Below are 12,649 nucleotides of genomic sequence, written 5' to 3' on the forward strand. Positions count from 1 at the left end.
TGTGGTGGGTTGTGGTGGTGGTGCCTGGTTGTAAGACCTTCCTGCCATAATGAAACAAACATCAGGTTGAGAGCTAGAAGTTGACCTCCTGTAAGCTGGCAACATTGAAGAAATACTGGAGATCATAGAATTCTTAGGTTGAAAAGATTTGAGGTTGAAGCTTTGGAAAATGCTTTGGAGAAGTGGAGGAGACAAAAGTGCTGGAAACAAAGGCCACTAATTCAGCTACTGCATCACACATCAGATCCATTTAGCAAGATGGGATGTTCAAAAGGTATGTGTAATCTTATATTTTGTTCTATTCATCATTTATTATGTTTTGTACATTGAATTATCAACATTTACAGTACATGAAAATGCCTTAGAAATCATGACTCACTGACACCAATAGATCACTCATATGTTTTTATTCACGCACTTCTCACCGTTTTATCTCTCATTGTACTTTGAGAGTCCCACCAACCTCAGACATGTTATCTCATAGTATTCAGGCACCTCTTTAACCCACTTCTTCTCTCAAGACTGTAGGATCTCTGGCTTTTACTGTCACACCTAACCAAACTAATTCAATCATTGTTTTCCACTAAATGAAAACATAATCTTGTACAACTCTCTATGATACATGGGATATAAAACCTTTTCCTTTTACAACTTAAAGTCAGTAACTATTGGGGATGTAGTGTTATCTATTAAAGTCCCACAAGATAACTTGAAAGGTCAAGTGATAAAATAAATGAGTAAAAAATAAAAGGTTAATACTGTTTTTAAGGCTGAAGAGGTGGCATGCCGAGCTTGGCTCTGAGAGCATTGGCCTCTGCTATCTCCAAGTCTTCTCTGCTCATGTTGTCACGTTTGCTACGGCCACTGCGGTGGTGCTTCTCTTTGCGGTCCCCTCTGTCGCGGTCACGCTCTCGCTCTCTGTTGCGCTCCTTGCCATGGTCTCTTTCCATCCGTTCTGGGTGGCGGTGGTCCCCGCGGCCACGCTCCCGGTGGTGGTGCGGATGGTGGCCTGCAATATTCCATTGTTACTTACATGCCACAACACTCATACAATTAAAAATCACCATATATACATACTGATGTAAACTGCAGTAAACATTTTGTTCCATGTAAGTAGTACTTTGTCATGAATGCACAGGTATTTTTATACATAAAATATAATTCTTGTGTTGTTCATAGACCAAATGTAACTTTGACAGAGAAACGGACACCACCACCACTCACCTAGCGACCTTGATCTTGAGCGGTGACGCCTCTCTCTTGATCTGCTTCTGTGCCTCTTCCTCTCCCTCTCCATACCTCTGTCCCGATCCATGCCTCTATCTCTATCCATTCCCCGCTCCCTATCCATCCCCCTGCCATGGTCCATCCGGTCCCTCTCCATCCCTCTCCCATAGTCCATTCTCTCCTTCTCCATCCCCCTACCATGATCCATTCTGTCCCTCTCCATCCCTCTACCATGGTCCATTCTGTCCCTGTCCATTCCTCTTCCATAGTCCATCCTTTCTCTCTCCATTCCCCTGCCATGGTCCATTCTGTCCCTGTCCATCCCTCTGTCCCTATCCATGCCCCTGTCCCTCTCCATTCCTCGATCTCTCTCGCGGGAACGACTTCTGCTGCGGTGTCTGAAAACAATGTTAGTTACTCGTAGAATGGAAAGTACTATAATGTATTCCTTGATTTTTCTTAATATATATCAAGCTGTTTGCCCATTCAGAAGATAGATATGATAAAATTTTGTGAAAAGAAGTGTCAAATGGCTGTAGATGCATATTGTCAGCTGTGTACCTCTTTTCCCTCTCCCTTTCATTCCTAGTGTCTCTCTGAGGAGAACGTCTGGATGGAGAGTGTCCTCTGCCGTGCCTCTCATCCCTGAAAAAGAAAAAAAAAAAAAAAGATAAAATAAAATAAATAAAATAAAAATAAATGAAAAATAAATAAATAAATAATAATAAAATGCTAAGTGTTGCACCAAAGAACAGAGAATGTGAAGTCTTGGCAAACAATCTCAACAATGAATTTTCTAATGTGAGTACATCACACTTACCGGGGAGTTGGCCGTGTGGGGTCAGGCGCATCGTTTCTGGGCCGTGGTGGTGGCAGTGGCATCTCCTCCTCGTCACTCTCACTCTCAAGGTCATCCAAGTCATCCTCAAGCAGGGAGACTCGTCCCTCTAGTTCATTGTTGGCTTCATGCACCCACCTGAGAGGAGTGTGAGAGGAGGAGTGGTTTAGTCTCGTCTTTGGTGCTGTGGTTGTTCCTATGTTGGGGAGCCACACTCCTCAGCAAGCTCTTATCGTTAACAAAAGTTACATGGTAAAACTGTGAAAATTGAATAACACAACCACTGAAAATCAAGCATTATAAAGATCTATTTCAAATAAAAGTTCTTGAAAATAGGACCAAAGTTGTGGATGTTTATTGCAATGGTACATAATATGGATGAAACATCATATGCTATCAAGTCATTAGAAGAAGAGATTCATAGCAATAGTCGATACAAACCTTTTCTGAATTCTTGGCATTATAATGTCACAAAATCTTTCGTCCCTGAGAAGTAAGTCAATAAACTCATCCATGTGAGAGAGTTGGTACTGGCCGGCACGGTCCATGAAGCGCAGTTTTCTGTAGTCGTTGAGCAAAGGCTCTAAGTACTTGTAGCAGTCCAGGGAGCCGTACACCAGCCTCAGGTAAAACGCTCCCAGGGCTCGCACATACCTGAGGGAAGGCATTCGGATTATGATGTAAAGCGTTCACATTCAAACACTTTACCTTAGCCACAGAAGTTGAAGGGGTAAAGCACAAACGGTTGAGCTGATCCTGATATAGTGAAAATCGATGTTTTTTTTATGATGGAAACTGAAGAATACTATATGAGAGAAACCAACAAAAAAAGCACAAACAGAGTGGACTAGTAAAGCATGTGAAAGAGAGGAGAGATGTTGACCATGCAAAGCAGGAATGCCAGAACAGAACAGGGAAGACATCACATCATACAAATAATGTACAGAGAATGGCTGACTTACTTGAACTCATCCTGCTTGATAAACTCAATAATGATGTCCTTCTCTGGCTGGATCTGGAGCATTTTGAGAACCAGACAGAGGAAAGGAGTGGGCTTAATGTTGCCTCCGTACACACCACCAATGGACCGCAGCGCCATGGCCTTGTCCACCAGTAGTTCCGCTGTAAAAGAATATAAGATAAAGATAAAGAGAATGTCATACTAGCATTCATTGCATGTCTTGTTGTCTTACAAATCCCACCAAGTCACTCCTTCACTCTATCATACATAAAATAATAATAATATATAAAGCAGTTGCCAGCGTCCATACCAGTCCATCTATCATTGTTCAAAGTACTAGTGTGACGTCACCCTGTTAGTGTTGCAGCCATGAGTTAAGGTAGCCCCCTGTACTTGGTCAGCCCCATTATGAAGCAGCAGCCATAAGATTGTGATACTTTTTTTGCTTTTTTGGTACCTAAATTTGCACTTTCAACCAATATAACCTATCTTATATTCCTTTTTCCCTGTCTAACAAGCTTGGGGGCCTCCTGGGAAAGCTGGGTTTTAGGGTGGGGAAACCAAACTTAACCTAAACTAAATTATATCCTTAAGTTATTATTTATTTCTGGTGGGATAAAATGGGGTTAGAAATGCTTGTATAAGTGTGATATATAGACCGTGAGAATGTGTATGTTACGTGTGGTGTATTGGTTGAAACTGCAATATAATACCTTTTTTTATGTAAGAGGGGATAACTAGCCAAGGAAAGAGAAAAAAGTTCACTCAGTCGCCAGTCCCCTTATAGGTCTGAAGGGATTATTGAAAAGATTGGAATAAATGTCTTGAAACCTCCATTGTAAATTAAGTCTGGTCCTCTTGGTGACGTGATACAAGGAAGCTGTCAAGATGATGCAGGGTTCAGGCGATGGGCGATCTGTGGGCGTGACAGGCGGGGATCATGACTCACCTGACAGGGCGAAGCATTCCTCCTTCCAGTAGCGGGAGTCGTATATCCTGGTTCTTATGATCTTCTCCACCAGGTACTGAGGGTTGGTGCCGTGGACAGAGTTGGCGTCCTTCACCGTACGGTTGGCCATGGTGGCGGTGGTGAAGGTAGCGTATTACTGCTATAAGGAGCACACAGAGGAGCGTAGTAAGGGCTTCCTCACTACTAAATGGTTATTATCTCTCCGCCCTGTGTAGTCTACATGGTAAATGGTCTTTCCCTGTGATGTAGTGACTTGTGGTGCCAGGCGGTGCGGTAAACAGTGCAATGTTTGGGTCAAGCTCAAGGGTTTGCTAGGCAGGCTGCGGGTGACGGTCGGAGTGCGCACGTGGGGCTGCTCTTGTCACCTGTTATACACTTTCCGCTTCTCCAATAATTGTGATGTGCCGTATTTGCATCTTGAAGTATTTCTTGTTATTGAATTCTAGATTTGTCAATATTACTTGGGGCCGAAATGCCGATATACCGAATCACGTCTAATAGAAAGTAATTCTCTCTCTCTCTCTCTCTCTCTCTCTCCGGAAACGTTCTCAGAGCAAACTGCCTCATCTGTTTGAGAGGGAAATACAACATAAGAATAGTGTTTTATTAGCTCTTACATATATGCAGCCATTGCTTCTCTGTTTCGCCTCACGAATGTATTTATTTCTTTGCTTTTGTGGTGAGATGCATTTAATTGGTGATCGTCATGAGGTTTCAGGGACAGATAATTGAACAACAAAAAAATATATTTCATTGTTTACATCTTAACTGTTAGTGTTGGATTGTATACTGTTTAATATTCCAGACTGTGTCCTCGCGCTACATCTATTCCGCGGCGCAAACCTGATGCTCTTTTGTAATTTCCTATTTTTGCACATTTAGGTAATTTCTCCTTTACATGTATTCATATGTATTATTTTACTTACATTTTGAAACATATATATTTTAGTAATTTTTTTCTATATCTAGCAATTATATAATACGTGTTTTAGAGTTAATCCCCGTGTTATAAGTGAGGTCAATAAGTGCCTGAACCCTCGGTCACTGGAGGCAAGATGGCGGAGTCTAACGAGTGCTTTAATATTGGCAGCACAGTAACTTGCAAAACGTGCTTTAATGAAGACTTGCAGGGCGAAGTATTAGCCTTTGACCCGCACGTGAAGCTTCTAACGTTGAGTATCCTTTTATATTGCCCACTCAAAGGCACTGCAGACCCTCAATTAAGGCCGTGTCTGTGGGGGTCTTTATTTTTGAGCCTCTGTATTCTGACTTTCACTCTAATTATTTGCAGGTGCAGTGTGTGGTGAGTGTGAGGTGCAGGTGACAGGTACACGGTACAGCTGCTGACTTGTGGGTGTAGGGGAAGGTACTAAGGGGTGTCCAGACCTGTTGTTTATTTCTCTGGTTTTGGCGCTCTTTTGCCACGGTTGGTTTGTTTGTTGTGCTGCATGATCTTACTCTACGTGTGTATGTGCGTTTGTTTGTGTCTAGGTAGGTCAGAGTAAGAGTTTGTTAAGGCTTACACAGTGAAGGGATATGCCGTGCAAGTAGTGAAGGGATTGTGTCTTAACTTACCCTAATCTTATCCCTTGCCCTGGTGATCACATGTCTAGTTTAGCGCCCCCTTGCCCCTCAGGCCCACGTGTGACGGGCCACCCTCCCCGTGTGGCCCATTGAGAAAGAATGGTGTTACTACTTGGTTATGTAATTACTTAGTTAAACCGAGAAGGTATTCCTCACAGTTGTGGTGGTCAGGTCAGGTCAAGTGCAGGTTGGGAAGCTTGGCCTTTGTATCGACGCTTCCTTGATGTTGTTTCTTATCCTTTTATTCTGCTGAGTCCAACGATTCTGCTGACTTTCACCCTTCTTCCACATTTCATACTCTATTTCCTTCTCTTGTATCTTTTGTTTGTCCACTGCTGCTGCCAGTCCCACAGTCAGTCTTCAGGAGAGCCATGTGGCCTGGCACAGTGAGAGGCTGCCCTGCAGTGAGCTGTGTAGCCTAGGTTGGGGGGCTCATCTGGTGGTGTTTGCAGGAAGGTGTCCAGTTCCTTGAATCTGGACACTGAGCAGCCTGTGGTGTGTCTGCCATTTTCAGGGAGAACATTGAAGAGTGTGGGGGCAAGTGGTGTGTGAAGGACTGGAGGTGAGGAGAGTCTGGACTTTCCCTGGTATGGTAGAGGGGAGAGCCTGTCACATGAGCAGCCTGAGCAGTGAGCGCTGGTTGTTCTTGAGTTTCAGTAGCATGGTGGGTGGTTGGGTCAGGCACAGATGTGGAGTGGGGGATAACCTTTGCAGTGGCCCCCTGATGTAATAATAGTCACCTTGGTTGTTGCTGGTTTAACTCTGTTTTTTTTTTCGATTCACTTTAATCAATTTTCTTTTCACTATTAACTTTTATATTTTTCTTTTCTTTCACTGTTAACTTTTATCCATATTTTCCTTTTCTTTCACTATCATATTTTCCTTTTCTTTCACCATCAACGCACTCACTCCTTCAATATCTGCCACACACAAATGGCCCTGTATCTCTTCCCCTCTGTTGGGAATATAGTCCCAGCTTTTGTAGTCTCTGCCAGTAGTTTAAGTCTTTTGTGCCTCCTATTTTCCGAGTAAAGGCTCTTTGTACTGACTTCAGCTCTTTTGTGTCACTTTTGTTGTGTGGTGGCTGCAGTGGTTCAGTACTGGTGTAGTGACAGCCTTCCACAGGTGCAGGTTCAAGTGATGGTTGATAGAATTACCTTTGCAGTGGTTCTGCCTTGACTTTTTGGGATGTTCTGGTTGGGTGATTGGTGTGTTCTGTGTCAGTGTTGTTAATGTCCATCTCCACTTAGCACAGAATTTCAAGTGTGGACTGTTTTTAAAAGTCCATCTCCAATATTCACACAATTTCACAAAATTTCACCTTGTAGATTAATGTTCATCTCTAACTTTCTTTTCTTCTATATTTTCTGCACCGGAGAAAAAAAATACCTATTATTTCATCCACACTTTCCCTGTATGGCTGCTATAGATTGCAAGTTTTCTGTCTTCTTGGTATGTTGGACAGTGTCATGGCCTATTCTACAAGATGAGTCTTCATTGGTATGTCTTTGTCATTGAGTGGCAGACAATTTGCTATTATGTTATTGTAGATGGTCTGTTGTCATAGAATTGTTCTTCCTTTACTTCTGTTTTCCAGTGTTTGTATATCTGCCTGGTGTTAGTTGCTTTATGCATTCTCTGATTTAAGGTGGCCCACCTGTCTTTTCACAAAAATGTTCAACTCCCTTGGAATACTTGCTGTTTTTTCTGGAGGCTTGTACATTGCTGTCACAAGCCCTCAGGATGGTGGTGAGAAGGGTATCCAGCATTGCCTCTATTGTTCTGTTATATTTATACCTTTTTTTTTTTTTATCTTTAGTCTTACTTATGTCTTGTCTGTATTACAATAAATTTTCACCTTAAGGTTATTGAATATCACATGGCTTCAATATTTGGACTTTCTGAAGGTGTAGTAAGATCTCCTGAGTCCAGAATTATTGATGCATTATTTTGTGTTGCTGTTGTGTTTCCTTAACCAAGCATTACCAGAGTCCCCGTCCAGCAATGGCCGTTCAGCGACATATGACATCCACATGGTCAACCTCAGCTATGTGTCACAAGTCACAGTAATGAGAGAAGCTGCTGGTTCACCTCTACCCTCACTGCCATCTTTAAATCTCAGTAAGGTGAGTGTCCTGTGTTTGTTGAGCTGTGTAGCCAAGAGTGTGATGTTCATATAGAAGTACTGTTGCTCTAAATCTTAATAAGTTTCTGAATGAGTCTTGGATTCAAGTGCAGTGATAACACAGTAACAGAACACCTCCCTTTTCTGCATCCCCTTCCTCCCCCCCCCCCAAGAGAGTCACTATGTAAGGAAAAACATGCATTGACACCAGTGGCCTGTCCATGCATTGTGTGGCTGTGGCATTGTTTAATTCAGAAGCCTATTTGGAGACACTCGCTGTGTAGCTGTTAATTCATTGTGTGTCGGGACGTATTCATCAGTCAGTCCTTGGAGAGATGGAAGAAAAATATAGAGGGCTGTGATGTTTTTTTTTTATATGTAAGAGGGGGAAAGCTGGTCAAGGGCAACTTAAAGAAAAAAGAAAAAATAGGCCCACTAAGTTGACAATCCCCTTGCAGGTCTGACAGAGTTAACAAAAAAAGCTAAGAAACTCATAAAACTCTGGAGGAGTTTTATGAGGGAGTGAAGTGATGAGATGGAAGGGTGATGGCAGTAAGAGCATGCATGAGTGTATGAGGGAGTGGAGTGATGAGATGGAAGGGTGATGGCAGTAAGAGCATGCATGAGTGTATGAGGGAGTGGAGTGATGAGATGGAAGGGTGATGGCAGTAAGAGCATGCCTGAGTTTAGTGGTATAGAAAGATAAAGAAAATTAATTAGAAAAAGAAAAATATGTTAGTTGGTTTGATCATAAAGACTGTGATATAAGGATATAAATAGAATGGGGTGTTGTAAGGAAGGAGTGTATAAATGAACATATGGTGGAAATTAAACTAGAGGGATGGTTGAAACAAGCATAGATGGAACATTAGGGTAACAAGAGATAGAGGTTCCTCTGCTATAGCAACTGATTTTCATAGACAATCATGGAAGGAACAAGATGGTAGAGAGAGAGAGAGAGAGAGAGGTTCATTAGGGTTAGAAAACAGGCTGAACTTTGCATATGTGGCTATAGTGGAGGACTAACTGTCAAAAAGCAGATCGTACAAAAACTGCCATTTTAGAGTGACCCCACTATAGTCTCTCTCTCTCTCTCTCTCTCTCTCTCTCTCTCTCTCTCTCTCTCTCTCTCTCTCTCTCTCTCTCTCTGCGCCTATTTACCATGCATCTGTTTACCAGTCTCGTGGTCGTGGTTGAAGTGTTCACATCGGAATACTTTGGTTCTGGTAGAAAGTAAAGCTAATCTTTAGTGTTTGGCAAAACAGAAAGACCCTGATACTATCTGGATACTTACCTTATGAAAATTTGTATAGTTTTTTTTTTTTTTTTTTTTTTTTTTTTCACCCTCCAGAAGTACCCTATTTAGTTTAGCAGATTTAAAATTTTTTTTTATTTTTATTTATTTATTTTTTTTATACCTCCGAAGTACCCTACTTAGTTGAGCAGATTCAGGTCTTATTCATTGCATTTGCAATGTTATTCTATTAAATCTAAATGTGTATGTTGGGCTGATATGTCCCGTGAACACGGGTGACTTAGACAAGTGACCACATGCATGCCTTCATGCCAACAAACACACCTATGAGCAATCTCACATTTTTGGCCTTTAGACCTCAAAGGACCAAAGGACCAATGTCCACTGTCCATATTGCTCATTGCATAAGGATTAGTTGTACAGCATAGCTCAGTTTCTCTGCATCAATACCAGATGCAGAACTAGTTTAGGCTTTTGTTGCATAATGACTGGGTTTTCCTTCCAGCATTAATGTGATCAGTTCATCAGACAAGATGCAGACAATCATGAGTTTTTAACAATACTTTTGCAGAATCTAGAGCTTTAATGATTTTAGAATCTAGGTTTTTCCCCTTGGCAAATAAGCTAAGAATGCTTAAGCAATAACAGCTTATATCAGCATCCTGCTCTTAATTTATGATGTGCGCTTACTGGAGAACTCTTTAGTATTTCACTCTAAGTACATGCAGTTCAGTGTTGTGTGAACTGGCTATATAAACAAGTGTGCTCTGCACTGCTAAGTTATTGTATTATGTGATCTTGTTGAGGATTCCATCAGCCTAGGAACAAAACTGCTCTGATATTACATGTGTGTGGATTATCATGATGTCTTGGTACATTGCTATGTTTTAATGACTGGAGGTCTTCACAAGAGTATGGTTATTGAAACTTTGTTTTTTTGAAATTGTAGATATCTGGGAAAGCTGTACATCTCAGCATGGGCAGGTCCCCATCCATGCCAAGGTATCAGGGTCTTACTGTACAAGGTAAAGAAAGCACCCAGTATCACATCACGGCATTGTTGGTGAACTCTTTGTACACTCACCAGAAAACCAATACAAATCGCTTGTTAATACAATTTTGTGACTCATAAAATATGAATATACATTTATGGATAGTTCTTTTAAAAATTATGCTACAAATTTATAGTGATGCTTTCTCACACTAACAAGGCATTAACCCTCTGGCCATAATGCTAGTACAATTTATCTTTTGGATAGGTTCCATAGCTCCTAATTACTTATACAGTGCTTGATGCTTGACGCCGCTGCCACACTAATAGATAGTGCTGGCCCAACTTGTTATGATTGGGGGTTTGTCTACTTGTTGATAAGTATACTTACCTTTCAGATGTGTAGGTCAGGCAGTCCTAGCCTGAATCAACATTTCTGTGGCTTTGAATGTCCATAATTTGACCATTGATAGATCTGTACCTATGTGTGTCTGATGCCATGAGTAACCATGCCAGAAAAGCCTCCAGCTGTCTTTCTCCAAGTTTTTCTCTTGCCTCTTTATCATTACTCCTGACACTTGTTCTTTGTTATCCTAATTTTCCATCATCCAAATGGCTTTCCTCTTTTCCTAGGATCTTCAGTTTCATTTTCATTCATACACTTTCTTTACACTCTCCGTGACATTGCCACAATTTGGCTAAACAATGCATTGTATTTGTCTTATACATATTAAATTTTATGCTTTGAATTCCCACAATTACAGACTTAGAAAATCCATTTTTCAGAAGATCTGGACAAATTTTCTGAATTTTTAATATACATATGTGGTAAATTGATGCCTGTGGATGATGGATATTTAGACTTGTTTTACAAATTTTAGGCCTCTTTTTTGCAGTACTATAGAGCTATATTAAAAATGATTAATTGCAATGGTTGTATATATTTAGAAAAATATTAATGTAAGAGGAAAAAGGAACAAAAATGATAAAACAAAAAGGCCCACTGAGATGCCAGTCCCCAAACAGGGTCGAGAGAGTTAGCCAAAAGAATGTTTTTGTATATGGTGTATGAGATGCATATTTAAAAATTTTGTTTTTTTATTTATGATTCAAGTGTTGCCTTATATGGTGAAACATAATGTTATTCTTCAGCCAAAATATCTTGCTATTTTGAGTGAAGGAAGGCCACTTTTAATGAAATAATAGTTTTTATTATTACCTATCATGGCATGAACTGAAGCTGTGTTGCTGTCTGCAGTGGAGGACAAGTGAGAGACTTGTGGATTTGATAATTGCAGTTGTTTATTTCATGTACTTGTATTGATAGATTTTCCCAAAAACTAATAAAATTTTCTCCTTAGCTTAGTAATCGGGCAAAGAAAAGTATAGATGAAAAACAACGATTAATTGAAGCAATGCAGTCAGGCGTGTCTCCAGTCGGACAGAAGCTGTTCCTTCACATTCGTAAAACGTGAGTTTTTTGTTCATAGACTTGTAGACATTGAATGTGTACTACATAATCCTGTTTTTATGAATTTATAAAGTCGTTTATCATTTTATGATATCCATAATTATTTCAAAATGACGTCTTTTATAAATCATTTACCTATAAATCATTTACCTTTAGCTATTTTATAATCAGTACTTGTGTTGCAGGATGGAAGAAGTCAAGTGGGCTGGAGTGAGCATTTTGGTGATGGGTCAGGTGATCATCTCTCCCCCATACCAGCTGGAGAATGTCAAGGAGCAAAAGGAAGGCAAGGAATCCAACTCAAAGACTCTTCCTTACGTCAAGAAACTCGTATGTACTGTGTTGACAATTATTTTATTGCCTAGTTCTAAACGAATTACAATTAGTAAGTTACATTACAACAGTATGCATGTAAAATCTTGGTGCCACAAGGCTGATACCATTTCTTTTGGAACACAACTGGCAATGTTGTATGGTTTCCAGGAACAGGCAACAGCAGTGTGTGTCTCAGTTAGCTGTTTAGTTGATGTAGAGTGTGGTCTGTCTGTCTGATGAGCCAGACAAAGGCTAATTGCATTTGTTATTTTGCTTCCTCCCATCCTCTCAACTTGCCTAAATGACTATAAGGAATAAGAAACATAAGGAGGCATTTACATTATGCAAGGCTGGCCACGATCTCCTATTTATTAAGAAACATAAGGAGGCATTTACATTACGCAAGGCTGTCCACAATCTCCCATTTATTTCCACTCAAACAGGAGTCTGGCTGAGGACAACACAGTGAGTGATTGGTGTAGCACGCTGATGAGGCTGCTGCATTTGCCCCACTTCCCAAGTCTGGCAGGCCTCATAGGTGTAGCGTGCTGATGAGGCTGCTGCATTTGCCCCACTTCCCAAGTCTGGCAGGCCTCATAAGCCCACTGTAGACCCAGGCAGGCTGCTGAAGAACCAAGACTAACACCATGGGAAATCAAAGAAAAACAGGCCTGTCAGACTTAGGAATGGGGTACGAGTGCGGCAGCCAACCACTATGTTGTCCTCAGCCTGACTTATGTTTGAGTGGAAATAAATGGAAGGAAGATCATGGCCAACCTTGTGCAATCAATGTAAAAAAGGCTTCATTTTGGGCAAATTGAGAGGATGGGAGGTAGTAAACAGCTAACCAAGGCAACTCACACACTGCTGCTGTTGTCAGTTTCCTGGAGAACATGGAAGGTTGCCAGATTT

At 41.0% G+C, this 12,649-nt stretch overlaps 2 protein-coding genes and 1 long non-coding RNA gene across 10 annotated transcripts in view; 1 reads left to right on the forward strand and 2 right to left on the reverse strand.

Moving 5' to 3' along the window:
• Window positions 1-291: 291 nt before the first annotated feature.
• Window positions 292-4,341, reverse strand: LOC123499418 (pre-mRNA-splicing factor 38A-like). Its single transcript, XM_045247415.1, has 7 exons — window positions 3,976-4,341; window positions 3,028-3,187; window positions 2,507-2,719; window positions 2,048-2,203; window positions 1,789-1,872; window positions 1,225-1,625; window positions 292-1,009 (listed from the first exon to the last, which is right to left on the reverse strand). The coding sequence occupies exons 1-7, from the start codon at window positions 4,103-4,105 to the stop codon at window positions 765-767; spliced, it is 1,389 nt and encodes a 462-aa protein (XP_045103350.1). The 5' UTR covers window positions 4,106-4,341; the 3' UTR covers window positions 292-764.
• Window positions 4,342-5,040: 699 nt separating this feature from the next.
• The window catches only part of LOC123499426 (protein LSM12 homolog), a 15,746-nt gene continuing 8,137 nt past the window's right edge, over window positions 5,041-12,649 (forward strand). For all 8 annotated transcript variants that reach the window (XR_006672984.1, XR_006672982.1, XR_006672985.1 and 5 more), the window contains exons 1-4: window positions 5,041-5,172; window positions 7,570-7,706; window positions 11,313-11,422; window positions 11,608-11,752. Coding sequence is in view for 3 of the 8 variants with exons in the window: in XM_045247427.1 (XP_045103362.1) it covers window positions 5,052-5,172; window positions 7,570-7,706; window positions 11,313-11,422; window positions 11,608-11,752 (513 nt within the window). In the remaining 5 variants the exon portion in view is untranslated. The remainder of the gene's footprint in view (window positions 5,173-7,569; window positions 7,707-11,312; window positions 11,423-11,607; window positions 11,753-12,649) is intronic.
• Window positions 11,758-12,649, reverse strand: part of LOC123499428 — a 1,025-nt gene continuing 133 nt past the window's right edge. Inside the window, exons 1-2 of the long non-coding RNA XR_006672987.1 lie at window positions 12,599-12,649; window positions 11,758-12,376 (exon numbers count right to left, since the gene is read on the reverse strand). The exon at window positions 12,599-12,649 is cut by the window's right edge and continues 133 nt beyond it. This is a non-coding gene — a long non-coding RNA (uncharacterized LOC123499428). The remainder of the gene's footprint in view (window positions 12,377-12,598) is intronic.

The sequence above is a fragment of the Portunus trituberculatus genome, chromosome 49 (assembly GCF_017591435.1).
Source record: "Portunus trituberculatus isolate SZX2019 chromosome 49, ASM1759143v1, whole genome shotgun sequence".
Taxonomy (NCBI): Eukaryota; Metazoa; Arthropoda; class Malacostraca; order Decapoda; family Portunidae; genus Portunus; species Portunus trituberculatus.

What these genes read in the sequence shown, in the direction of transcription:
- LOC123499418 (XM_045247415.1), bottom strand. Translation starts at nt 4,105, where the DNA reads ATGGCCAACCGTACGGTGAAGGACGCCAACTCTGTCCACGGCACCAAC. An exon ending in ATCAAGCAGGATGAGTTCAA is followed by an intron (nt 2,720 to 3,027) that starts GTAAGTCAGCCA and finishes GCCTTCCCTCAG; the next exon opens with GTATGTGCGAGCCCTGGGAG. An exon ending in GAAAGGGAGAGGGAAAAGAG is followed by an intron (nt 1,626 to 1,788) that starts GTACACAGCTGA and finishes CATTGTTTTCAG; the next exon opens with ACACCGCAGCAGAAGTCGTT.